The sequence below is a fragment of the Urocampus carinirostris genome, chromosome 7 (genome assembly GCF_059441175.1).
Source record: "Urocampus carinirostris isolate Australia breed hairy pipefish chromosome 7, RoL_Ucar_1.0, whole genome shotgun sequence".
NCBI classification, from domain to species: domain Eukaryota; kingdom Metazoa; phylum Chordata; class Actinopteri; order Syngnathiformes; family Syngnathidae; genus Urocampus; species Urocampus carinirostris.
This window is the reverse complement of record NC_142355.1, coordinates 37,136,761-37,164,406: the sequence shown is the minus strand read 5'-3', so window position 1 is coordinate 37,164,406 and position 27,646 is coordinate 37,136,761. Positions and strand designations below refer to the sequence as shown.

At 43.3% G+C, this 27,646-nt stretch overlaps 2 protein-coding genes and 1 long non-coding RNA gene across 9 annotated transcripts; 1 reads left to right on the top strand and 2 right to left on the bottom strand.

The window, feature by feature from the left end:
- Positions 1-81: 81 nt before the first annotated feature.
- Positions 82-17,727, bottom strand: hyal4 (hyaluronidase 4). The gene is made up of 5 exons (XM_088340832.1): positions 17,616-17,727; positions 9,584-10,162; positions 7,529-7,936; positions 5,165-5,254; positions 82-2,977 (listed from the first exon to the last, which is right to left on the bottom strand). The coding sequence occupies exons 2-5, from the start codon at positions 10,127-10,129 to the stop codon at positions 2,447-2,449; spliced, it is 1,575 nt and encodes a 524-aa protein (XP_088196958.1). The 5' UTR covers positions 10,130-10,162; positions 17,616-17,727; the 3' UTR covers positions 82-2,446.
- LOC148363229 (uncharacterized) lies at positions 2,626-23,243 on the top strand. 7 transcript variants are annotated; one of them, XR_015850975.1, is made up of 10 exons: positions 2,626-2,884; positions 5,153-5,277; positions 8,379-8,501; positions 8,916-9,116; positions 9,522-9,604; positions 9,663-10,189; positions 14,145-14,249; positions 17,074-17,164; positions 17,257-17,351; positions 19,854-23,237. It is a non-coding gene; the product is annotated as an uncharacterized LOC148363229 (long non-coding RNA). The 7 variants fall into 7 exon arrangements; XR_015850974.1 differs by having other exon boundaries at positions 9,663-9,766; positions 9,831-10,189; positions 14,145-17,351; positions 19,854-23,243; XR_015850972.1 differs by having other exon boundaries at positions 14,145-17,164; positions 19,854-23,242.
- hyal6 (hyaluronoglucosaminidase 6) lies at positions 22,006-26,147 on the bottom strand. Its single transcript, XM_088340833.1, has 3 exons — positions 25,163-26,147; positions 24,018-24,107; positions 22,006-23,938 (listed from the first exon to the last, which is right to left on the bottom strand). Exons 1-3 carry the CDS (start codon positions 26,075-26,077, stop codon positions 23,489-23,491), a joined length of 1,455 nt encoding a protein of 484 aa, XP_088196959.1. The 5' UTR covers positions 26,078-26,147; the 3' UTR covers positions 22,006-23,488.
- Between the last annotated feature and the right edge of the window lie 1,499 nt (positions 26,148-27,646).

Sequence of the window (27,646 nt, the reverse complement as noted above, 5' to 3'; positions counted from 1 at the left end):
TTTATCAGTAACCGTCCATCTGTTAGCAGTCGAACACATCTTCCTCTTTAATTTTGTCGTTATCAAACACGATCACGCCGCTTCTTGGTAACATTTTTATTTGCACTTTGTTTATTTGTTTACATTCACCAGCTGCAGGTTTTATTCCACAATCATTAGAAAAACATGACGGTAAAATGCGAAGTGAAAATCTGACAAAAATAAACAAAAACAATGATGAAAGTATTGCAACCTTTAGCGTTAGCGCAGAAAGGTGCCGAGTCAAAAGTTGAGCTCGGCTATGTGCCCACAGCTACGGTGACGCTACATTCGCTAGTTTTACTTTCTTAAAAAAGAAAGCGTTCCTCAGTGGAGGGTAAAGTTATAAAACTGGTCGGAGAAATAGGACGTTTTGGCTCACTCTCTTAGCGCTATAACAATAAATGTTACGTCAAGTAGAACTAGCTTATTGCTAAAATCATCACCAACTTTAATCAACAAACTTATTTTTGAGGTTGTTTTCCGGTTATAGAAGCATTAGCTAACAATAGCTAACTGATTGCGGCATTAGCGGTTGGCATTTTTGTTTGAGACCTCACTTAGCTTGAGACTACATTAACTTGCCAACAAAAACTCAGTCAAATTTCATCATGACAGCATCAGTTAGCATCAGAAAGCTAGCATTTTACAAACAACGTAAGCAAATAAAACAGTAGAGTGAATGCTAGACTTGTTTTGCTTTGATAAACATTACCTCAAGCAAAACTAACTTACTGCTAAAGTCTTTGAAAACTTTTCAACAAACTCGTTTTAGAGGTTGTTCTTCGGCAATAGAATTGTTAGCATTTTCATTCGATACCTTAGATAGCTTAACTTCAAATTTGACAGGCAACAAAAGTCAAAAATATCCGTGAAAATTTAGCATGACGACAAAACGAGCTTTGTTAGAGCCGCTAGCTGTGTTAGCAACAGAATGCTAACAGGCTAAGTCACTTGTTGCATTTTACAATCAACGCTCAAAAACTGAGTGGTAGCGGTGATTGTTGTACTTGCCGTGCTACGCTAAATGTCACGTCAAGTAAAACTAACATATTGCTAGAATCATTACCGACTTTCCACACTTCTTTTAAAGGTTTTTCTTTGGCAATAGTAGCATTAGCTTATGGGAAACAAGAGACAAAAATCTTTGTGAAAATTTTACATGACAATGAAACCGGTTGGCACTTTGTTAGTGCTTCTAGCCTTGCTAGCACGAAAAGGCTAGTGGACCAACTAAATTAAGTTAACCTCGTTTTACAATCCACTCTTACAAATTTAATGCTATTGTGAATGCCATACATCTTGCTAGCTTTAAGATGCTAGTGCTAACTTCATCGCTAGCGGTAGCTGATTATAACAATTTCCGTACCGCACGCTAGCAGGTAGCCAATGTGTGGCTTGAATTACACAAAATGTTTTTTTTTCCTTTTATGTAAAATGAGTTTGTAAAACACATCGTTCTATTTCCGTAATTCACATTAAGTCCTAAAATATATCCATCCATCCATCCATTATCTGCACCGCTTATCCTCAGTAGGGTCGCGGGGGCGCTGGAGCCCATCCCAGCTATCCTCGGGCAATGGGCAGGGGACACCCTGAACAGGTTGTCAGCCAATCGCAGGGCACACAGGGAATAGACAATTTGCTCGCTCATTCACACCTAAGGACAATTTGAACCGGCCAATTAACCTGACATGCATGTTTTTAAAATGTGGGAGGGAACCGGAGTGCCCGGAGGAACATGTCAAACCCCACACAGGAGGTTTGATCTCATGACCTCAAAACTGTGCCGCACACGCGCTAACCACTGTGCCGCCGTGCTGCCCTGTTAAGTCCTAAAATATATATACACATATATATATAATTTTGGGTGTTTGAAAATGGAGCAGAAATATATCACGTATGTACTAAGGAGAAGACATTTTAAGTAACATTTTGCTCATTTATAGACCTCAATTGTTATGTTTATTTATCTTAATTTTCGAGCAAGACGTATAAAGAAATGTATAAATGTATGAACACCCCCTAAATGTCCCAATAAGACGATTTTTTCAACAAAAAGGAATTAGATTGTTAAGAATGTTAAAATAATTACTGCCATCGTGTGGCAGTAATTAAGAATGCACACTACAGTGGCTCAGACCGAGTTTTTCAGTCTACTTTCAAGATAAAATAATCTTGTCGGGCGTTTTACTGCTACAGGTGCCCCCAGAAACCAAAAACATTGTGGAAAATAAAATAAAAAGGTCACTTTTGAGTCTCTGTGGTTGGTATTCTTCCTGGTTGTTTTGTAGCGCTCGCTTTCAGTTGCACTACACAATACAGCGACATCTGGTGGTCAAATATTACACACTTTCCCTTTAAAATGTAGTACTTGTATTTAATTTTGTTCAAGTTGTACGAGTTGTATAGTATGCTAGCATCGATGCTAGCATGCTAAAAACGTCTCTAGGTTGTTTCGCGACGTCCACAGGATTATCAAAATTGTCCAAATCCAACTGGGACGGAGTGGGGGCGGGGCCCTGCTGCGCCTGGCCAATCCCAATCCCCCCTGCTCCTCCTCCCACTCCGCCCTTCGCCGCTCCTCCTCTTCCCGCCCCTCTTCATCTTCTCCCCGCCGGTCATCTTCAGGCACCTCGTTAGCGCTGTTACATTGCGCCCCATGGTGGCCCTCATAGCAATGACACCGAAATTGCTCCCGGAGTTGCTCCAGGTCCCTCGGCGAGTGTTGCCCGCTGACCTCGAAACCTCCGGCGAGGCCTCCGTCGCCTCCCGCTGGTCGAATGTGAAAGGTGCCGGCTGCGAGGTGGAGGTAGTGACGAGCGCTGGGTCGGCGACGAACGCAGCGGCCGTTTTCTTGGCATAGGTAGCGGCTACACAAGCGGGCGGCTTCGGTCACGTTGGTGATGTAGCGGCCCAGGCGGTTGTGGACGAACCAGCGAACTTTGCTGCAGTTGTGCTAGGGATGAAAAAATAATGTTCCAATGTTAAAAACCCGGTCCCGGTTAAGTAAGGAGTAGAATTAACTCTGTATATGTCATGGGAATGTGCCAGTTTTGAGGTTGCCAACAGTGGAGTTGAATTTGGGAGCGTGACAGGGCTAATTAGTAAGTGCTAGCAAGTTGCTAGCTTCTTTTAAGCCTAGATAATGGCTTCGGTTGTAAATTCATAGTTTTTTAAAATGTTTGTATGTTATCTTTAAATAAATAATAATCATTTATTTTTAAAAATTGAACTTTTTAAAAAGGTTTTTTTAGTATCACCGCATAGCTAACATAGATTTAGCTTAAAAATTAGCCTTCTGTGTCTTTATAGTCAACATAAAAATGCCTGAAATTTTCTTTGCAACTCCGGAGGTACAATGTTAATTTTAATCAAATGTTTAGAATTGGGATACAATAAAAAATAAAATCAAAAGGTAAAAGACTATATGAATATTTTCTGCGTTGTTTTATTTGCTTGTGTTCATGCTTTTATGTTGCTAACAGTTAATTGGCTGAGAGTAGTCACGTGACAAGGCTCATCAGGAACTGCAGGCAAATTGCCATTTACTTTTTAAGTCTCAGAAATGGCTGTTGTTGTAAAAGTTTTATTTGATGTTTTGGAACTTGACGTGATTATACTGTCCTTTTTTGGAATTGTTTCCTCAGAATTTAAAACTTTTCAAAGCTAGTTTTATGTTGAAAATTGACCTTTCCTGTACAGATGCTTCCCTACTTACAGCCATTAGAATTACACAATACGGTAGATACGAACATTTTTTTTTGGGGTGTCGCAAAATATCCAAACAAACAAAATTGTGTGCTCCTTTTTCCGAGTACAGCACAGTATGTAGAGTTTCTTTCCGCCGCTACCGGCACGTGGCGCTGTGAGAGCTCACTCAGCATCCACCCCGAAGAAGAAATCCGGCTTCCTCTTCCTAGTTAGTGTGTAAACATACTATACTGTATCTCCGGCGCGCTAAGAACTTTGACATTTTTAAAATGGTTGTATCGCTTTTTTTCGACCAGTCTCTACCACGTAGGAAGACCTCTTTAATATCACCTTCCAAAAGTAAGATAAGCATAACCTTATTAGTTTTTATAGAGCATATTATTTTAGGAAATTTTTATTTTTTGAGTACAAAACAATACAGGTTACTTATACATGCCTTAAACATACAAAATATAGCACTGAAGCAACTTACGAACAAATTCAATTACGATTGTCCGCCACTTATCTCGTTTGTCAGTAGGGCAGCGTCTGTATACTGCCGCTATTAGTTGATTAGTTAAGCTACGTCAAGTGACACAACAGATCAGACAATAATAGCAAGTTTCTAGCTACCTTTGAAGCCCTGGTAACGACTTTGGCTGTAGAATTACAGCTTTTGTGATGATTACGAGGTTTTCAAGACTGTATTTTGTCATCATTTAATTTCTTTAAAAAATAACGTTTAAAAGCTAGTTGTTTAACATCAACACATTAGCCAACACAAATGTAGCTTAAACTTTTTTCTGTTGCTAACTGTTGATTGGTTAAGCTTGGTCACGTGACAAGGCTAATCAGATTGTGTTGACTTTAAGCCCAGAACCGTTTTTAGTCGGAAATGTACAGTTTTATTAGATGTTTAAGAATTTAACAATGTTTATTTGTTAAAATGTAATGTTTACTAGCTAGTTCTATGCTGAAAGAGACCCTCTCTGTTTTCTGTTGCTAGCAGTTGATTGGTTGAGCTAGGCCATGTGACACTACCAATAGGGAAATGCTAGAAAGTTGCTAGCACCTTCTCAAGCCCTGGAAACGGCTTTGGTTGAAAATTAAGTTGTATTTGATGTTCAAGAGCTGTCTATTTTGTCATGTTTTGAATAATTTTCCTCAAAAATCGAACTTTTAAAATGTATGTGTTTTGTTTTGGTTTATGTGTTTGAAATGTAAGGATAAAACATCATATCGCATGCTCACCATATTGTAAGGGTATACTGTCCCTTGTAAAATCACAAAAACGTTTCTAAACCCTGAGCTGAAATGACGTGACGTGGAAAGTTTCCTGGATAAAAGCGCTGCTTAGAAATTGCAAAAATATGTCCCATGACGGAAGTTGTTTGAAAAATGCATGTTGTCCGAATCTAACGTGTGTTTTTTGTGTTTGCAGTGTTTATCTTACCCTGGAGGTGGTCAAGTTGAGGTCGCCCCAGATGACGAAGCCGGCGGCCCCCAGCGCTGCGCTCTCGCCGATGGTGTGGACCAGGTCTTTCTGCTCGTACGCACAACACAACGGTAGCATGTAAATATTAACTTTACATTCAAATGTTTTTTTTTTATTCTTTTTTAAAATGTTTTCCGACATGTTTCTCTGGAAGTGCCAGTACCGGTGTAAACAATGTTCTCTATAATGTAACTATAATGTAACGTAACCCTCGCGATAAACCAGGGTTCATTGTACTGTAATCCCTCGCTACTTGTTGTTTCGTACCTGTAGGGCCTCGGTGCATAGCAGATTGAAAATGAATCCTTCTAAATTACCGAAACTGATAAAGCTCTTCTGTCTGTGCACTAGATACACAATCACAGAGCACTTCTTTCAGTTTGGGCCGCTAAAATGTGCCTATGTGGCCCACCTAAATCGATTAGCCCTCAGTGGCTGCCATCCTCTCGTGCTGTCGCAATCCATTCCCTCTGGTCGTCTTTTGCTGTAAGTGTCATGAACCAGAACATCGTTGACGGACTGACAAAGGAAAAATGAGAGCACTGAGCTCAAATAGACGGAAAGACAATCTGTCAATGAGCCGCAGCTGGCGCCACACTGGCGGGGCCAATTGGGCATCATGGCAACCGTGACAGTAAGCAGGTACTGGCAGAATGCATGCCATTCTGGCCCATTGAACATGAAATGCATGTTTGTCCTGGTCAACTATTGTTGAGAGAAAAGACTAGCAGACCACATTTCTTGGGGCGCTGAAGCGGGCCATGGTGGCCTGTCCAAAAGGATTGTTTGTGCTGCAATCCATTATCACCAGTCCACCATTGCTGAGAACAGGGGCAAAGAGAGCCGTTTTAAGTCGTGTGTGGCGGTTCTAATGGTTCTTTCACCTAAAAGGATCCAGTCTCGTGTGGCTGTGATCTATTCTTCCCAGTCTCCTATTGCTGTGAGAGGACCTGACAGAGCATATTTCTATTGACCCTGGTAGTTTTTTTTGCTGCTCTGTCCACCAAAGTATAATCTACTCTAGTGGGGCTCTGATCCATTATCATAGATCACATATTGCTGCAGGCAAGGATCGATAGAGCACACTTTTGTAAGGCCCTGTGCCTTTTTTTTGCAGTTATTTCTGCCTAAACCGCTCTAGTGCCTGATCACTTTTTACTGCGAGCGGGGTCCACCAAAGTGGGTTTCTGTCCACCAAAAAGTGATCTGAAGTAGTGCTGCCGCGATCCATTGCGCCCAATCTTATACTGATATGAGCAGGGACCAGCAGAAGGTCAAGCCATGTTTGTTTGTACCACTATTGTCAGGTGGCATGATTTTGTCACCTGTCCTAAAATGAAATGCACGTTTGTGGCCGTGATTTATTTCCCCGGTCAACTATTGCTGTGGGCAAGGACCGGCAGAACTTTTTTTTTTTTTTTTTTTGGTTCGGGCACTGAAGCGTGCCATTGTGGCCCCCATAAAATGAACTGCACAGTTTTGGCCAAAATCCATTATCCCCGAATGACTATCGGTGAGAGCGGAGACCCAGAGATCAAATTAGTGTTGTACCTGTTTTTCCCTGTTTCTCTGCCTAAAATGAACAGCACCAGTGCAGCCGTGCTCCATTATCCCTTATTACATATAGTTGGAACCAGGAAAATGCAGAGCGCACTTTAGTCTGCTTTTTTTATTCCATTATTTCCACCTAAAAAAACTGCAGTTGTTCAGCCACATTTTATTATCTCTGATCCCATATTGATGCGAGCGGGGGCCAGCAGAAGGCACTTTGGTCGAGCGTCTTGCCTTTTTCACCTAAAATGAAATGCATATTTGTGGCCGCCATCCATTATCCCCAGTAATTGAAAAGCTTATAAAAGTCTAGATGCTTACCAGTTCTTCCAAACTGGTTGTGTTACTAGTACGCGTTGCTCTCTGACCAAGTGAGTCACCTCATTATTGCAAAGGTAAGACACTAACGTTAGCTGTGTATGCTATTATATTTTATCCAGGGTGCCTTCAAATCTCAAATTGAAAGGGTCAGTACCTAGTCATCTATTACTGAGAGCGTTGTGCCGACAGAGCAATTTTGTGTCTCGCTAGGTGGCTCTTATTTTCCTGTTCCTTACTCCTAAAATTAATATCACCCGTTTGGTCCTGATCCATTACCCACAGTTACCTATTTTTGCGAGCAGGCGCCATCCAAGCGCATATTAAAGGTGGGACTACCATTCAGATTTTTGCATATTGTGAGGGTTTCTGGTCCCCAATAACCACGAAAAAACTAGGGATTACAGTATTGACTTGGATTTTTCAGAAGCAGACAAGGGCCAATGAAGTTACCGTGCTGAGGAAGGTGAGCGGCTGGTCGCGGTAGCCCAGCCTCAGGTAGACGTAAGCGGGTACGTGGTAAGGGTGAGAGGTGAGTGCCCCCACTCTTAGAGCTTCACGTACGCGATGGCGTGCAAATCGCAAGCTGCCGGCACCGTCGGCATGCGCTTTGCGGATGGCAACGGACGGAAAAAGCACCGTGCTGCTGTCCCACAGCCAGCGCAGCTCGTCGTTGCGGGCGCTCTCCAGCAGGGGGCACAAGCCGCTGTAGCCGTCCTGCCGCACGTTGTAGTTGTGGCAATCCGGGTACAAGTAGAAACCCCACAAGCCTTGGGGGCGCATGGCCGTGCCCAACTGTAAAGTGCGTTGCATGAAGGCCCGGGCGCTCTTCTCGAAGCGGCGCTGCGCCAGCTGCTCCACCTTGAAGCAAGGGAATCAGGTTAGGACACTACAACAATATGGAACTGTGTGCAGCTTGCAGTTTTTCTGTTATCTTGTTAATACAGTGTATTTACAATGTTATTGTTATTTCCTCGATTCTCCAATAAAGCATTGTGTGAAACAGTACGCATTTGGGTTCCGGTCATGACAATTATGTAGTTACTATACCCCAGGATAAGGCATCCCGCTTTACGACGTTTTCGTTTTACAATTTGATACAAAAAATTTTGTCTGTCCCTGAAAGTCATTTGCGTTCCCCAAAACATATAAAAATTCAACCTTTAATCATTTGATGTTTTAAGGTTTCTATTAACCTTAAAATAGAAACCTTTATCCACACCCCAAATAGTATATGACGAGTTACATCTCTATGAGGCCTGTCTGCTATCGGTCAACATCTTATTATTCTGCTCTGCTATAGGTTTGTTTCCTGACATGAAAATGCCAGCATGTTATTGGCTGAATTCACTGCCACTATGCCTTTCGCTGGCAGAGATGGGAGGCAGCGTCGTGGCCGTCATAGACTTTCTGGACTGGCTTGCAGGTTGGGGGCGTCGTTGATGTCATGCACTTTCCGGAGATTTTCAACATCTTACCTAATGTTTACTATTATGTGTACGGTAATGCTAATTGTAATTCACCCTGGTCAATCCCGGAAGAAGGATTACCACATGTGAGGTCCTTTCTCAAGGTTTCTCTTTTCTCCTCACACTGAGGTTTTTGAGTTGTTCCTTGCCCGCATGCTGGTTTAAGATCAGGTAATTGTGTAATTTTGTTATTGTAATCCTGTGCAGTCCTTTGAGACATTTTTGTGATTAAGAGCTATATAACTATATGTGACTTGACTTGACTTGACTTCATTCAGTACAGCATCTCGTGTGCTTCCTAAAGACATTGCGAGTCGCTAATACAATAATACAATAATTTTTGTATTCTATTTGTTCACTATGGGTCCAAGGCATGAAGTGATGCTAAAAGGAGCGGCAAGAACATGATACCCATGAAAAAAAGCTTCTGATTAGCAAGAAATACAAAGAAGGCAAAAGAATACCCTTGCAAACTCGCATGATAAGGAGGTGATTAAAGCAAGGGAATCCGCTGTCCTGTTCCCCTTCTGCATCTATCTGCTAAACCACTCGACCAGCTCGTCTCACAAAAGGTAAATAAAATTGATTTTTTTTCTATTACATGTATGTTTATATAATCATATACATGTATACTACATACAAGTAGTACTTACTTTATTAAATGTTTACTTTGCAATCCCTACCTCGAAACAGATTTTTGTTCTATGCGTAGGTCTACTGTACTTTTGTTATTACTAGGTTGTAGTTATGAGGAGTGAGAAATTTCTGTAACGCATTATGTTATTGCGTTGTTAGTACAATGTTGTTGCAATGTTTTTACTACGTATTGCGATGTTAGGATGATGTGAGTATGACATTTTTACAAACTTTGCTATTGCGATACAAGCAAGATTTGAGCACAGTGTTCTTGCTCTGTTAATGATATGTCTCAGATATTCTTACTATGTTCTTACCAAGTGAGTACTATGTTATTACAGTAAAGTACTATGTAACAGCTTAACCCTGCCATCCGGCATCAACCACTTCGGGAAACCCTCACCTGCGCCTCAGTCACATTCAGGTAAGCTTTGGCGATCAGTTCCCTCGACTTTTGCCGGTAAACGTCCTTCTTGTGCCAGTTCCGGCTCCACTGGGGCCGCCAGTACTCCCAGTCGATGACGGCCAGTCCCCGGAAGTCCGGAGCAGGAATGAAATGCTCGATGTCCCTCCGGGCCTTCAGAAGGTGAGCATCTAAACTAAAGTTTTGAGGAACGCCGCCGTGCAGCGCCTCGCCCTCCGCCGTGTAGCGCGGGTAGTAGCCCAGTCGGTTGGCGTAGAAGATGGTGACGTTCTGGCCCGTCCAGTCGGCGCGGGGACTGCCGTGGATGTGGAAAAGCCGGCCCGGATCAACGTCTATTTGATACTTGATGGCGCACATGTCCAGGGGAACGTTCCAGGCCGCTACGAAGGGCTCGTGGCCCACCAGGGGTAGCCGGGCAGGCTTCTGGGATGCGTTCTGGGACGGGTTCTCAGCCCAGAAAGCAGGCAGGACCAGCAGCAGACGCAACGTGAGGACAGCTGCGGGTGGGGCGCCCCCTGCGGGCATGCTGCTGCTCAGCCCCACGAGCTGTCAATCATCCTGCAGACAACAAGTGAAAATACTCAGGTACCGTCAAGTCATGTTTATTTGTTGTCAAAAAGCTGTGCAGACAATTACAGACTACTATTACACCATCCACTGATCTAAAACCAACATGAGGGCAAGGAAAAACTCAAAACCTCAGCATGACAAACCCTCCCAAAAACGCTTTTAAGTCACAGAGTGCTGCTAAACAGAAGAATGACTTTCTGTCAATCAAACCCTGGAAGGTGAGGCTGCAGGAGAGACATAACTTAAAGATTTATTTTTATCTAAAAAAAAAAAAAAAGAAATATAAAAACATTTAAAACGTATGACCTTTTTAAATGTAAACATAATTAATTATCATTTATGATCACATTTATTGTTCATAGATGTTGAAAAATATTAAAGATATTTTTGAAAATAAATATTCATCTAGCCTGCTATTTACAAAAGGTTCTTATTATACTGAATGTTTGCACTCTTGGGCTTTTATACTATGGAAATATAAAAAGTTAAAGTCAAAAGAACATTAAAAACAATTTTCAAAATAAATATTAAATGATAAAATAAAACTTTTATAGATTTTATAATTGTATAATGTATTATTTTCAAAATACACTGGAAAGAACATTTAGAAACACATAAATATATATATATATATATATATACACATATATATGTATATATATATATATATATATATATATATATATATTATAAAAGAAACAATATGTATTTTTAAAAATATTTAATAATGATACAAAGTTTAATTTCAAATCACCATATTTTAAAATGAAAAGCGTTATACATCACATTAAGCATTTTTTTTACATTGCAAAAGATACATTTTATTTATTAAATTTTAGAACTGTTAGACTTCCATACAATGGAAATATAAAAATAAAAAGAATATTTAAAACTCAGAAATGTATACATATCTTTTTAAAATAAATAAAAAATTCTAAAATAAAACTTTTAAAGATTTCATAATTATAAAATTCATTATTTATAAAATACACTGAAAAGAGTGTATAGAAACACATTATATATATATATTTTTTTTTATATATATATATTTATATATTTATATATATATTTACTTTTTTTTTTTTTAGGAAAAGCGACATATTTCACATTATTGCCTGTCATTAAGCATATTTTTTTTATAGTTCAAATTTTTTATTTATTCCATTTTGGCACTCCGTGCATTTCTTAGTGGTGTGTTTCTTAAAAAAATTGGACACAGCTTCTCAAACTGATGAATTAAGCAATATAATAAAAACATATTCGTTTTTTAACTGGATATTTTTGACTCATTCATCCACATATGATAATATTCTTCATGTTTTTTCAAACAAAACAAAACTACAAAACTCTTCTGTCCGGGATGAGAAAGTCCTTTGATGAAATAACAAAAACTGAAAACAAAATTAAGTTTCATAAAATACTACAATGAGAGAACTTAGAATTATTTGGCAAACGTTGTTTCAAATAGCTCACTGCTCATATTTAGTGACAATTATAATGTTATTTAAAGTTACATTGAGTAATATACTACCACTAGATGGCACTGTATTGTCTAATGCAAACAAAAACCAGTGCCAAATGAGCACAGCGTAGCAGCAACATGCCAGTCAAACATGGCGGCGACTGCAAGTTATGTAAAATAAATACAAATTTCTCGATCTGTGAATATTTATAAAAATGAACATTGGTATGATAGGTCATATATTTCTGCCTATTATTTAAATAAGTGTTGTTGTTTTTTTACTGAATGAAAGTTGTTTTGTACCACTAGGAGGAACTAAATATTACACACTGTCCCTTTAACTCAGACAAAATCATATCACTTTTTTTCTCCCACTGAGCCAAACATGGCCTTGAATGTTATCATATAAAACCTGTTTAAGTGGGTTAGACAGAAACTCGTCCTTGAATGGATAAGTACAAAAACATTCATTAAGTTTTAGTTTTCCCTCCCATCCTTTCAGCAATAGAATTGCTTATCCGCCATTTTTGAATTCCTTAGGCTTCAATTTTCTGGACCGCTCCTCCAGTATCAAGGTGAATGTCAGCAATCTAGGTCCTTGAAATTGTGAGTTTCTAAAACCATTGTTCTGTGGGTCCTTTGTGCCAGAATATTATGCGATAAAACTTTCAAAGGAACTTTTCATCTCTCCAAAGAAAAATGTTTCCCTCTTCAGTGTTTTTTTTTTTTTTTTTTTGCCTGTACTTCCACGGAACACGATATTTTGTGAGTCTTGTTAAACGTGAAAAAAACGACGAAACTCTTTCGTCCGGAATAAGGAAGTCCTGTGCCGGCCGGGGACTCCGCGAAGCGCAAAGCCGAAAAGCCGCAAGCCTCAATGACACTCGCACCCGCCAAGTTTCTCTTTGTGGTTTGCCGCCGCCGTCACGCTGGCCAAACATGGCGCCCTCCCGCCGGCGACTCCCACCAATCGCCTGCCGGCTTCTAGCGGGGCCCCCGGTGGACTTTCCTCAAAGGCGCTCGCTTCTTGTTGTCTTTTTAAATCATTGCCAGTTAGAACATTGAAGGAAAAATAGACAGAAAAACAAATCTCGGGTATTTTTCTTATGAAAATGTGGATTTTCACGACTAATATTTGACAATTATGGTTAACCAAATTTGTATGATTAATTTATTAATGATGATATTTTTAAATAATAACATTGTCTAATGTCAGGACCAGAATGGAGACGAGACCCACTTGCGTTACATTTCTCTCAGTTTTTTGGGGAAGAAAAGAAAGGATTGCACACACAATCCACTGGTCGCGGGAAGCAGGTCTTTCTGAATGCGGAAGTGGCACTTCCATAGCGGGCGATGGTGGTGTCGGGAACGGAAAAAACGGGTCAGTAGCCGGGACAGGAGAGCAAAAAACGTGATCGGGATCAGCAACAAGTCGAAAGCCAAGAGAGGAGAGTAGACATGGTCAAGATCAAAAATGGCTCAAACAGGAGTGAGTCAGGGTCGAAAGCTTGCCTAGAGTAAACTGAGGTTCGCAGACGGACCGACCACAAGTGACAGAAAGACGTGGGTTTAAATAGTGAAAGGGAGCCAATCAGAGTCCAAGGCAGTTGGCGCCAAAGGAGCAGGCACAGGTACATCACATCAGTAATCATGACAGTCTAACAGTCAGTTTACGGGTACCTCAACCGCAAGGGTCGTCAAGGCACTACTACCTGAGGTGTTTCTTGGGCAAGAACAGCCTTGCGGCGCCCATCCCTTTCCACTACCAATCTAAAAATGGCGCTGTTAAATGCTACTAGAAATGTTTTTTCTCTTTCAATGTTTGGCAGCTCTGTGTCATGATTACTCATTGCCCCAACCTGTGCCCGCTCGTTTGGCGCCAGCTGTTGCTTGTTGCCTGAGTGTTTCCTCTCCTATTTATACCCAATATGCCAGTCTCTCCCTGTCAGTCCGTCAGCGAACCTCTGCATACGCAAGGCAAGCACTTTGACTCTAGCTCTCGTCGGCCCCGTTTTTTCATCCGTATACCACTAGTCTGTTCCTGATTCCCCGTTTGTCTCCGGCTATCGACCCGTTTTGTCCTTTTGACCACGCTCTGATCTCCCGCTCTGGCTACGACGCGTTTTTGACCACCGACCACGCTCTGATCCCCCGCTCCGGCTATCAACACGTTTTGACCGTTTGACCACGCTACGATCTCCCGCTCCGGTAGATCCACTTCCGCATTCCGATCATGCTCCGTTCCCGTGAGCGGCTTGCTTCCCTTGTCCAGCGAGCACCGGATCGCTGGCACTTGTTTTTCTCTATTTCTCAAACTTGTGAGAAAACGTTACGCATCTGGGTCCTCCTCCTGTTCTGGTTCTGACACTCTGCCTTAGTAATGGTGTATTAAAAGCACTCCAGACTGGGCAGAGAACAGCCCATGATTTTCTGAACTTTGTTATCTCTTTGTTAACAATGAATCTCTGAATTTTCTAATTAAGCTTTTGGCAAACTGCTTTGCAGAAGATCTCGGACTGGATTTGCAGAAGAACCTTCTTATCCCTAACACTTTGATGTCGTTGCCACGGAAATAGGTTGCGTTGGAGATGTCGCCGCTTCTGAGGCCGAGTAAGATTTCCGATCGATTTCCTCCCACCGTTGAGTGTTTACATTCCGACTCGTCGTGAATTAACAAAGAAAAGAAGACTTGAACCTCACCACAAGATTCCCCCCTCTGCCCCCATTCGTACAGAACGGCTGTGTCAGCCTGGAAGTGATTAGCCAGCGTTTGTTGATGCTGCGGTTCCTGCGGCTTCGCGTCGTCGGACAGATTTGCGAGCGACGCCGTCTGATTGTCTCCGCTGGAAAATGTTGTGAATTTAAGAAGCGTTTTGGCCCCTTCGCTCGCCAATTCGGTTAAAGGGAGGTTGCTGGTAAAAAAGGATGGATGTCACGGTCTTTTCGATTCGTCAGCCAACTCTTTGCTATTGTTCCGAATAATGTCAACAAAGCACAGAGAGCCAAAGACTGGATTTAGAATGCCAAGAAAATGAGATTCCCTCACACGCAATCTGTCATGTCCGCATCCTGCGCTAAGGGCTTGTAAAAGTATTGGATGATGGCAAGATGCCAAGATGTGCAGTTCATCCTCAGCAGTCAGAAAGTTAAATTAGGAAGTTGTCAAATCCTCAAACCTTGAAATCTCCTTAAAACCCCGATTTAAAGCCTAAATCCCAATTTCAAACTATATTTCGAAATGTATTTCTACTAGTTCCACAGAAATGCCCAGTGCTTCCCATAGAATTTTGTGAGACTTTGGAGGTTGGACAGTCAAGGGGGACCCAGTCATGATTACCGATGTGATGCACCTGTGCCCGCTCCTTTGGCGCCAACTGCCTCGAACTCTGGCTCCCTGTCCCTATTTAAACCCACTCCTTTAGGTCACCTGTTGTCAGTCCGTCTGCGAACATCAGTGAACACTAGGCAAGCCTTTTTCGACCCTGACTCCCACCTGTTTTTTGCTTCCGTCTGTCCTCCGGCTTCAACCCGTTTTTGATCCTGACCACGTCTACCCACTTGCGTACGTTTCTCTCAGTTTATTGGGAAGAAGGGAAAGGCTTGCACACACGATCCGAGGGCGCGGTGAGCGGGTTTCTCAGCCGCGCAAGTGGTATTTCCGTGGCGAGCGATGGCGGTGTTGGGAGCAGGAAAAAACAGGTCAGGAGAGCAAAGAACATGGTCGAGATCAGAAAATGGGTCGAAGCCGGGAAACAGACTGGGGCCAAAAGCTTTCCTAGCGTAAACTGAGGTTCGCAGATGGACCCACAAAAGGGGACTGACAGGACCGAGTTTAAATACTGACAGGGAGCCAATCTGTCAACAAGCTGCAGCTGGCGCCACACAGGCGGGGCCAATTGGGCTCCCTGGCAACCGTGACAGATGGGAAACCTTACAAGTACAACGCAGCACTTATTTATTCACCGCAAGACAGACAATATAGAGCAAAAATGCACATATTTTGATTTTTTTCCGCGAACAGATTGTCATACGACAAAATGATCAAAAAAACATATTGGAAAAAAATCATTAGTCTTCTCTGAGTATAGGCATTTAGGAACACAAAGTGCCTAAGCTTTGAGGGACTTGATTCAAATTCCAAATAAGGATCATTTTCTTGGTTTGACTTTTTTTTTTTTTTTTAGATTTCCTTTACATTTGTCCTTTGTATTGCAATTTCCCTTGAACCGTTCCTGTGCTCTATTTGCTGCTGCCTTTTTTTTCTAAATGCAAGTTTGAGACCCTGCCGGGGACCAACTAAACCATGGCGGAGTTTCAGTGGTATGGGAAACATTAAATGTCTATAATACAGAACATATTGATACCAGACAAATTCCGGCTTACTTTCTTTAAAATAGTAGACCTCTCCGGTATATTTCTGTTTTATTTTCTGCCCTAATTGCGAAAATTCTACAGTCATATCCATCTATATATAGTAGATCCCACAGTTGTATCCATCTATGTATATTGTGACTCTATTGTTTTGTCGAGCTACTTATAGCACATCTTGTAAATACAAGACAAAGCAATGGAGCTCTACATATTTGTCAAAGTTTTCCCCGTAAATAATTTTTTTGATCATTTCAAATCGTGCAGGCAATTTTTGTACGGAAAGTTAAAACATTTTTTGTTAGACCAATCAAAACACGTCACGATTACTGATGTGACTCAGCTGTCCCCACTCATTTGGCGCCAACCGCCGCGGGTTCTGATTGGCTCCCTGTCACTATTTGAACCTGGTCCTGTCAGTCCCCTGTTGTCAGTCTGTCTGCGAACCTCAGTGTGTACGAGGCAAGCCTTTTTCAACCCTGACTCTCACCTGTCCCGTTTTTTGCTCCCGTCTGTCTCCGGCTACGACCTATTTTGCTCCTGACCACGTCTGTTCTACCGTCTTGGCTTACGACCCATTTTGATCCCGACCACGTCTGCTCTCCCGTTCCGGCTTACGACCCATTTCTGACCCCGACCACGTTTTTGATCTCCTGTCCCGGCTACTGACCCGTTTTTCCGTTCCTGACACCGCCATCGCTCGCTGCGGAAGATCCACTTCTGTGTTCGGATCACAGTCAGAGGGCGAGAGCGACCTGCTTCCCGTGTCCAGCGAATACTGGATCGTGGGCGCAGCCCTTCCTCTTTCTTTCAATTAAACTTGTGGTAAACGTTACGCGATTGGGTCTACCCTTTGTGCTGGTAGACGATTGTCAAGCATTTATTTGGTAAACAAAATAATAGTAGCTAGTAGTTATCTTTTTTTATCCTACATAGTCTGCCTTGCTGTGAGTAAACAGGTGCCACGTTGTGTTTGTTAGGTCAATTATCGCCTAATAAGGGGAATTAGAATCATTAATAAGGGGAGCAATTGGCTGATCTTGACAGGTATGGTTCTTCTTCACAGATTTTTGCCCAAGGGTTTCATTTTGGAACGTAACTCATGCGATAAATGAGGGATCACTGTATTCTGTTTCCAATCGGATTATTGCCTGCATGTAAGCGTAGTCATTGAACCCCACAGAACAGCAAACATTCTTGTATAAATCATGCAATATCATGATGCTCAAATTTGTTTCTTTTGCTTTAGTGCTTATCGAAGTAAGAAGAGATTTCACGAGTCAAGACATTCCAACAAGTCGACATCAAACTCTACAATTTCATTAAGTCATCCATGAAATTCAGGTAAGCAGAAATTCCCTTTTCCTGTCTCGTCTCCAAACTTTTGCAGCACGTGACCGCTTTTACAAGCTTTGAGTCACCTCAGGTCAGAGCTTACACTGCAATTGCCCGCTCGAACACAAAAAAGTGCCACTTTCCTCCTACAACCAAAAGCAAGGAGCCAACATTCCTGGCGCCGACATTCTTCCTCCTTGCGGCGTGAGGGTCCGAAATAAGCGCCAGCGACAAACGCGCCGGCAAAACAAAAACGGTCAAGCCGTCGCTCACCTGTAGACGAGGCGGGGGTCTCGCGCTCTCTGCCATGACGGCCCCCTACCCTCAAATAAGACCCGACGCTCGCTCGTCCTGTGCCTCGCTGGGATTGTGGGAAGTGAAAAGCGCCCGGCTCGCTCTTTATATCGCCTGCAGGGGAGGGGGAGGATGAGGGAGGAAAGAGACTGGAGAGACTCGCACACATTGGGGAGAAAAAAATCAAAGAGAGATCAGATAAAAACGAAAGGATTTTATTTTCGATGTTTTTACTTATTTTTCTTTATATTAAAGGGACACTGCGTAATATTTGATCTCTAGATGTCGCTGAATTGTTGTGTAGCTTTCGCTCTGAAAATGCTGGTCTACGAGTAAACCCAAGAGCCAAGAAGAAATCCGCATGTTTGAGAGCGTTGTTTATCTGGGCCCCGGTGCTATGGAATGCTCTTCCCTCTGAGATTCAATCTACAACCTCAGTGGAAATGTTTAAATCTCGGCTTAAAACACACTTCTATAGCATGTGTATAACCTATATTTTATGTTGACAATATCAGGGGATGGTATCATAATTGTCTCTAATAATAGTTTGCAATAGTCTTTGATCTGTGCAGCCCTTTGAGACTCTTTGTGATGAAGAAATAAACAAATAAATAAACAAACATGACTTGACTTGACTTAACAACTAAGTAACCAAAATAACCAAATCGCACCAAACATTTTTCAAATTTCTTTTTTTTTGCCCAGACTTTCACAAGGTTTTTTTTTTTGAGGTACCCTTGGCAGCAAGATGGCGGACAATCATGCAAGCCACATCTAAGTAAGGTTTCATGTTATGTAAAATAGATAAACAATCTTGACCGACGAGTATTTAAAATAATGCACACTATTATCCATCCATTCATGCATTATCTGCACCGCTTATCCTCAGTAGGGTCGCGGGGTTGCTGGAGCCCAGCCCAGCTATCTTCGGGCAGTGGGCAGGGGACACACTGAATTGGTTGCGAGCCAATCGCAGGGCACACAGAGACAGAAAACCATTCACTCACTCATTCAAACCTAGGGACAATTTGAACCGGACAATTAACCTGAAATGTATGTTTTTGGAATGTGGGAGGAAACCGGAGTGCCCGAAGGAAACCCACGCAAGCACGGGGAGAACATGCAAACTCCACACAGGAGGTTCGATCTCATGACCTCAGAACTGTGCCGCACACGCGCTAACCACTGCTCTGCCGTGCTGCCCACACACTATTATATAATAGTTTATGTATTTTTGCTTATTATTTTAATAATATTAAATTATTAATATTCATATTTAATATTAAACATACTAAAATATGCTTTACTACTAGGAAGGGGTAAATAATACACAATGTTGTCAGGACCAGAACGGAAACAGGACCAAATTTTGGAAGGAAAAAGGAAGGGCTGCGCCCACGATCCGGTTTTCGCTGGACGCGGGAAGCAAGTCGCTATTGTACTCGGATTGCGATCCGAACACGGAAGTGGATCTTCTGTAGCGTGCGATGGCGATGTCAGGGACGGAAAAAATGGGTCGGTAGCCGGGACTGGGAGAGCAAGCCGTGGTCGGGTTCAGAAGCAAGTCGTAAGCCAGAACGGGAAAGTAGACGTAGTCGGGGACAAAAAGAGGTCGCAAGCCGGGGCGGGTAGAACAGACATGGTCAGGATCAAAACAGGTCATAGCCGGAGACAGACCGGAGCAAAAACGGGTCAGGTGGGAGTCGGGGTCGAAAAAGGCTTGCCTAGTATTCACTAAGATTTGCAGACGGACTGAACAGAGGACAGAGTAAATAATACACACCGTCTCTTTAAAAGAAATAAGATAAAAAGAATATCACGATAAATAGGCAAAAATATTTACACTGTATTTTTCGTAAACTGGCCTGAGTTGTGGTAAGCATGAACAAAACAACAACCTTTTACTTGGTAAAGTTATTTTTATGTAAAACAATATATAACTTTCTCTAAATTTTAATTGGGTGTTTTGCGGTGGCTGTTATTTCAGATGATTTGTCATCATCATTCCTGTTGTAATGTTAGGTGGCAGAGAGGGGTTTGAGGTTTTCAAATGCTTCCCGATGACGCCCGTTCGTGGGAAAAGCGAGCGCCGCCCGGATTCAAGGTCTCGCCTTGAGAGCAAGCGAGAGATTTACGGACTGGGCCATACACATCTTATATCTTTGGTGGCTGCAATTACACAACTGATTGACGACCCGCATCATCTCCTTCTTGCAGCCGAGACGGCGTCGGGACCCTCGTCTGGCAAAGTTACGCAATGGCGCCAGTGAACCGCGTCAGCGTTCAAGTCCGGGCCCCTCTCCCTCCCTGGAAGTGGCGCCATTCCCGCATGTGGATCGCGTTAGGAAAGGTACCAAGTGCGGGACCACCGCCGTCTGAAGTGAAGAGTGCCAAGGCCAAAGCGAGCCTCTACTTCAGGGGTGTCAAACTCATTTTAGCTCTAGGACCACTGGGTGGAAAAGCCATTCTTACCGAGGCCGGACGAGTACATTAATGGCATAAAAAGTGTGCCTTAGCCAGTGTCTAAACCTCATGAGAAAAAGGACACCAGGACAGACAACTCTAAAAAGTTGCCTGCCAGCCATCAAGTTGCCTGCCCCATTTTTCCCAACTTGAAACACAAGAAGACGACTCATCGCAAAAAAAACATCTTTGCAAAGTATTAAAGATTGATAATCAGAAAATATAACAGCACAATACTTTAAGATTAAGTTAATTATAAATCTACTTATAACATCCATTGCATGTATATGCCATCGCCTTTCTCCATCTGCCGTCAGTATGTACCTGTATTTACTCATCTTCATTTAAGCAATGTTTGCCTTGCGTCGTCTGCTACAAGCCACGTGAACTCTTCTTTCCATGATGCTTTTAGTGTACCTTTACGTTTTGTAGCGTCATCAATTTTGTTAGCTTCTTATTATTATAATATTTCCTCTGGGGCTGAGGTTTTTGCTTGATTCCTAACCACTTATCTATTTTTCTTGTGTTCTCTGTGCGTCTACTTTGGAAAATGATATGCAAATTCATGACCTTAAAACGCTCGGGGAGAGTCCGGAAGCACGAAGTTATTCGATGCAGGCTTCTGATTGGCTGCAGAGTATGCAAATTACCAAACGAATCGAAATTCCGAAATTTCCAAACCGAACGAAGATTGGAAATCAGAATAAAGCAAATGTTTTGAAACTTGTACGCCCGACGTAAAAGATGCATGCCCCAGGTGTCTGGGCAGACGTTATTTCAGACACTGCCTTAGCTGAGGGGCTGGGGGTATTTTTGGTGGCTCACAGTTAGATTATGATTCAAGGATGTAAGATTTGATTATAAAACAACTATTGAAGGTTTTTAATCTTTATATTTCTTTACAAAGGCAGCACGGCAGTGCAGTTGTTGCATGTGCGGCACAGTTCAAGTCATGGGAACCTCCTGCGTGGGTTCAAGTCCAGCTCCAGACTTCCTGTGCGGAGTTTGTATGTTCTCCCCGTGCTTGCGTGGGTTTCCTCCGGGCACTCCGGTTTCCTCCCACATTCCAAAAACATGCTTTTCAGGTGAATTGGCCGGTCCAAATTGTCCCTAGGTGTGAATGAGCGAGCGAGTTGTCTGTCCCTGTGTGCCCTGCGATTGGCTGGCAACCAGTTCAGGGTGTCCCCTGCCCACTGCCCGATGATTGCTGGGATGGGTTCCAGCACCCCCGCGACCCTACTGAGGATAAGCGGTGCAGCTAATGAGCTAATGAGATTTCTTCACAAAAATTTAACATCTTGCTGTGTTTCATGTGGGGAAGCAAACCCAAAACGGTTGAGATGGGCGTCCCAGGCTGTACTTGCCTAGGACACACCAGGGGAAGTGTTGCCCCTACAACACTGGCGGTCAAGTGATCCGTGTTTTTATCAACTGCATTTGTTAAAAAAAAAAAAAAATCTATTTAATTCATCTCTGATGCAGTTTATTAAACTCTGAGAACCTCACCCAAAGGGAAAATAAAGAAAAATACCACACAAAATCGTAGGTTTATTTTTTTTATTTTTTATTTTTTTACTTTTTAAATGTCAGTAATGTCAAATTAAAATTTAAAACGAATACTGCTGTTATATTTAACTCATTGATCCGAAAAGGGCTGGAAATGATTTTAGGATACCGCTATTTTATTTTAGATGCTATTTTGTCGCCCTCATGTGGACAGAATATGGCGTAGAAATGTTTTACCTTCTCTTGGCATGTGGTGGAGTCCAAGTTTGTGGGTGATAAAAAGCATCTTCCTCTGCCTTTCTGTGCTTTTGTGGAGTATTTTATTGACAATATGGCTTTAAAAGAGACTGGAAATTTTTAAAATGTGTCACGACCAGAACGGAAGTAGGACCCAGATGCGTAACGTTCATCACAAGTTTATTGAGATTTAGAGGAAAGGCAGCGCCCGCGATCCGGTGCTCGCTAGACGCGGGAAGCATGCCGCTCACAGAAGTGGATCTTCCGGAGCGGGAGATCGTAGAGTAGTAGACGGAAAAACAGGTCGTTAGTCGGGATGGGAGATCAAAACATGGTCGGGGTCAAAAAACGGGTCGTTAGCCGGGATAGGAGATCAAAACGTGGTCGGGGTCAAAAAACGGGTTGCAGCAGGAGAAAAACTCAGGAACGGACGGGTGGAAAACATGTGAAAAACAGGACCAACGGGAGTCAGAGTCAAAAATGCTTGCCTTGTGAAAACAGGTTCGCTGACGGACTGACAACAGGCGAGTGAAGGACTTAAGTAGGACAGGGAACCAATCAGGTAGCCAGCAGCAGCTGGCGCCAAACGAGCGGGCACAAATGAAAGTAATCAGTCATCATGACAAAAAGATTTGTGTGTATGTAATTTACATTCATCATGTTGTTTTACACTATGTCTGTGTACAACTTAGACTGCAACGATGCAGAGGCAGAAAAGGGGCAGAGTGACTGTTCAGCCAATCAGAATGCTTAACACAATGCATGATGAAAATCCTGCAGCGAAATTGCTTAAAGTAAACTGCGATACAGCAAGGGATTAATTTAACTTCCCGAGCAATCTGAAAATAGCTTGATTTCTGGATGATCGCATATCCAGCAAAAACCTGCGATCGTATATTAATCTGCAGTTTGAGTTGACTATGTTCGCTGTCAAAAACTGAGTCGAAGACTAGGTTTTATGACCAAAATGTAAAAAACTGTGGCGAGCCGATGTAGCCGCAGACGAACATGGCGCCGCCATCTTGGAACTTTTTTTTTTTGCACTACTGGCAGTTCTCTTAGCCACTCCTTTGCACATCTGTTCTCCTCTGCACTATCGTACTCCAGTGTTATTGTTATTGTATAGTGACTTGTTTACCTGACTGCCCATGTTGCACATCTGGTTAGCTGCTCCTCTTGCACTCTTTGCACTACTGTATAATACTATACATAGCTATAATTATTTAGTATATTATTAGTACTTCAATACTCCAACTCAATACAACATTTTATTTATATCTGTACATTCAAGGAAACTGTGCGGGTCAGGTGTATCGACATTTCGTTCTGTATACACGTGTACAAGAATGTCAATAAAGTATATCTGAATCTGAAAATGAAAGAACTAACCCAAACATTGAATTAAGAAAACTCGCAGCCAGACTAAGAACTTCACCTAATTATTTTAAGCCTTTACATCTTCGGAATACTGGAAAATAGTCTGTTCATGTCAGGTTATTAGATGCATGAAATTATATCCAGTGCTTTTTTGATGCGGAAATATTATTTGAACAAAGAACTAATAGAGATAGATTGACATTTATGTTAGTGTGATGTCATACGTTGGAAATGTGGGACTTTCCAATTCCGCATTAGGCAGGAAACCGCTAGACAAAGAGACACTTTAGCATAAGGCAGACGGCCAGCAGCACTATAATGCACAGGCAGGACGAGTGAAGCCAGAAGACAGCAAGGACTTCGCGCAACAGTCTGTCCTGAGGGCTTGGCCTCATCTGGTGTCCGTCGGGAACCTCGCAGTGGACCCCGGCCCAGCCCTGGTAGCACTGGCAGCTGAATTTGTGCTTCATGTTCAGGACATCCTGGGGTTGGAGGTGGCCGCTGACCCTAAAGCGGGGGCCCCCCGTGGCCAGCTGCCGGCGGATGCTGAAAATCCGCGGGTTGAGGTGCAAGTAGGCGGAAGAGTCTCTGCTCTTTCGCAGGCAACGGCCGTTTTTCTTGCAGAGAGCTTTGCTGCACAGCTTGGCGGCCGCTGTCACGTTGACCACGTAGTGGCCCAGGGGGCCGTCAATGTACTTTTTCACCGTCAGGCAGTTCCTCTGTACACACCAGCGAACTTTAATTACCGTATTGGGACAGCGTCACCCTAACCCGTCTCACCTCCTTGTCCATTTTTACCTGCGATCGGGCGTACTCGGATGAACCCCAGAGGACGACGCCGGATGCCCCTAGGGCGGCGCTCTCGCCGATGGTGTGCACCAGGTCGCTCTGACCAAGACGCAAAAACACACAGAAATAAGCTTCAGTCAGGAACTAGGCTACACCAGAGACTTTCTCAAACCACGGGTCCCCAACTGCAGTGCTGCAGACCAGTACCAGGCTGCGGGTCATTTGAAAGAGAAATTTGTTCCTTAAATTTTCGCCAACTATTGTTTTACTGACACAGCTTCGTTCAGACTAAATTGGAACACGGGGGCTTTGAGGGGTTGCGCTTGAATTAAAATCCGCAGTCGGGCACAGTCGCATTGGAAACGAGGATTTTCTCCCGCTCATAGCCAATCAGTATGGAGAATGGCCAATTGCAGCCAACTATGTCATATTACAAAGATAGTAAACAAACTTTGAAACCATGGAAAAACTATTGGCAACAGAGTTGGAGGATGCTTGGGTCACTATGTCAAGACTATGATACAAAGATCACATAAAAAAAACACTTTTCGTGCTAGGGTTGGTTTAGTTAGGGAATTTGTATTACTTGGCACGCGGATCGAACTGACGTTTTTTGGGTTTAAACATTATGATAGCCTACGCCGTAATTTTGTAATGGTGTCCCCACAAATATCGAGCATTCATTGTCTTGTCTCCTCCATTATTTTGGAAAAAAAAAGCACTCCGTCCCCACCAATGCCAAGACCAAACCCACGCCCTTGCTGATAGCGAACAGTGTGTCGCTATTAGCATGCCCACATAACAGTTCAAAGGTGCCGAGTTCAGTTCCAGCTACCGGCCTCTTTGTGTGGAGTATGCTTGTTTGTCTAGTGCCCGCAGAACTTTGGTTTCCTTCCACCTTTGAAAATTAAGGCTGTCCCTTGTGAGGATAAGTGGTTCAGAAAATACATGAATGTGTTTTAGATGCAATATTACAAGGACCCATTAATAATTAATATTAATTATGTTAATTAATGATGCTATAATTATTGTTTTTATCATTGTACTATTTCAGAAAAAGTACAAACATGTTCTATGCCAACCTTTGGCCTGGCTGTGCCCATATTATCAGACGCTAAACCAGTCGGTGGAACAGAAAATGTTGAGCCGCTTACCTCCGAGAGAACGGTGAAGGTGTAGGCATAGAAAGGCCTGGAGTAGACAAAAACGGGCAGGGTGACGTGGGGGCGGGCGATGGAGGCGATCCTCATCGCTTCCTTGACCCGGTAGTGGACAAACTTGACTGTGTTGGCTGAAGACCTGAGCTCGTAGTCCAGGTAAACGGAAGGGAACAACGCCGTGCTCTCCTTCCACAACCACATGAGGTGGTCGTTGCGGACGTGCTCCACGTTGGGGCACTCGCCCGTGTAGCGCTGCGGGTGCTGCTTGTAGCCGTAGTTGTAACAGTCCGGAAACAAGTAGAAGCCCCACAAACCGTCGGGACGCCGAGCCTCCGCCAGGGCCAGAGTCATGTTCATGAAAGCCCTGCCCGCTTTCTCGAAGCTCTCTTTGGCTTCCTTCTCCACTTTGCTCTCGGGCCAGTTGGGGTGCAGCCTCCGCATCTGCTCCTTGGACTTGTTGCGGTAAATGTCCTTACCGCCCCAGTTCCGCACCCACTGGGGCCTCCAGTTCTCCCAGTCGATGACTCCCAATCCCCGGAAGTCCTTGTGAGGGATCAGCTTGTCGATGTCGTTGCGGGCTTTGCTCAAATGTTTGGAGATGCTCTGGTTTTGCGGCAGTCCGCCGTTGATGGGGAGGCCCGTGCTGGAGTAGTAAGGGTAGTATCCCAAGTGGCTGTGGTAGAAGATGGTCACGTTGGGTCCGCTGAGGGTCTCGTTGTGGTTGGCCACAATGTCAAAGACGCTCAGGTCCAGGTCCACCCGGAAGCGTAGCCGGCATGACTCGGTGGGCGCGTTCCAAACCACCACAAAAGGCCGGTGGGCGATAAGGGGCGCCCGGGCCGGCTTGCGCCAGTCCTCCCCGCCGCTCACCGGCAGAGCCAGGAGCACCATGAGCCCCGTCCACGCCATGTGCCCCCGAGCACGGACGTCCGGCAATTAGCGGCCAACCGGGACAGCCCGATGGACGCATTATGAGCTTGATTGAGCATGCACAATAAAGGAAGGACACAAGCGAAGGAATGCGTTCCAGTTACACAACAACAACAACAACAAAAGCTTGCTTCAACCATGATGAAGAAACTGCAAACTTTCAACTACAGTACAACTCCCCGGATAAGTCAGGAAGTGGGGATTGCAAAGAAAAATTGCCATATAGTGGGAGCTAGAATTCTTATACCACTTGAGCTGGTCCAGCAGGGAAGCAGGTGGATGCAGCGGAGGGAAGAGAGGTTTGATTCAAATAAAAAACGATTTTAAAAATCCAACTTACGAGAATTGTCATGCCCTTTGAAGATTTCCTTGCTAAACCACTTCCATCCATCCATTATCTGCACCGCTTATCCTCAGTAGGGCCGCGGGGGTGTTGGAGCCCATCCCAGCTATCTCCAGGCAGTGGACAGGGGACACCCTGAACTGGTTGCCAGCAAGTCACAGAGCACACAGGGACAGACAACTCACTCGCTCATTCAAACCTAGGGACAATTTGGACCGGCCAATGAATCTGACATGCATGTTTTTGGAAACCCACGCAAGCACGGGGAGAACATGCAAACTCCACACAGGAGATTTGAAATTCGCCGCAAACGCACTAACCACTTCCTGATTGTATATTGGTCACTGCCATGCAACCTACTTTATGTGCCTTCTTTGTATTTCTTGATCATTGGAAGCTTCATTTTCATAGTTATCAAGTTTGGCTTGTACCTTTTACGTCATTGCAAGCTCCAGGAAGGCATAAATACAATAAAAAAGTAACCTGCAAAGTCTTTGCAGAGCTCATGAGATTCTGAACTGAAGAGTAATTCAGCCCATAGCATTTTGCCATTTTCATGACACTGACTATTTCTGGACTAAATTTCTTCCATCTTGGATGATCTAAACACAACATAATTTATAGACTTATATTTTGGGACTAAAACAAGTCTCTAATAGACGGAACCAGATTTATCTTAAACTCTCATGCCCAAAACACATCTAAATCTTGTTTAAAACGGACCAACTAGATTTTAATGATAATCTACATTAAAAAGAAGTCTTTAATCTGGTCTAAAATGGACCAGAATGGATTTTTTAGTACAATCCGACGTGCAAATGAGCTGAACCAGTTGCAGCATTTAGCTTTCTGCACCAGCATCCTGGAGCTAGCTTTGTCGTTTTTCCACAAAGGAACGCCAACTGTCCGACTCATAAGTATTGGCGCAAGTCATACGAGTCAAAGTCTTTCACGTAAATAATCTGAGAGGGAGCACAGTGTGTTTATGAGATCTCGTGTGAGGTCTCATTCGCCAGCAGGCACTGCGGCGCGTCGGCGTTTGGATTTTGCTTCAAACGGAGTGGAGACGTCGGCACTCGAGAGGCCTCGCGTCTTGTGATCTTCGTACGCCAGTAATTCCTTTTTGTTTCTAGGAAGCCGTGGGGTGGGGGGGAGAGCCCACCAGGAACCGAAGCACTTGAGCGAGGAGCCAGACCTGGGATCTT

Bases quoted from the DNA above. Each gene is read 5' to 3' on its own strand.
- hyal6 (XM_088340833.1), bottom strand. From the start codon at position 26,077: ATGGCGTGGACGGGGCTCATGGTGCTCCTGGCTCTGCCGGTGAGCGGC. The intron at 24,108-25,162 runs GTAAGCGGCTCA...CGTCTTGGTCAG, and splicing joins CCTTCACCGTTCTCTCGGAG to AGCGACCTGGTGCACACCAT. The intron at 23,939-24,017 runs GTAAAAATGGAC...TGGTGTGTACAG, and splicing joins CCGAGTACGCCCGATCGCAG to AGGAACTGCCTGACGGTGAA.
- hyal4 (XM_088340832.1), bottom strand. From the start codon at position 10,129: ATGCCCGCAGGGGGCGCCCCACCCGCAGCTGTCCTCACGTTGCGTCTG. The intron at 5,255-7,528 runs GTAACTTCATTG...GCGTACGAGCAG, and splicing joins CGCTCACCTTCCTCAGCACG to AAAGACCTGGTCCACACCAT. The intron at 2,978-5,164 runs GTAAGATAAACA...TTTCATCCCTAG, and splicing joins TCAACTTGACCACCTCCAGG to CACAACTGCAGCAAAGTTCG.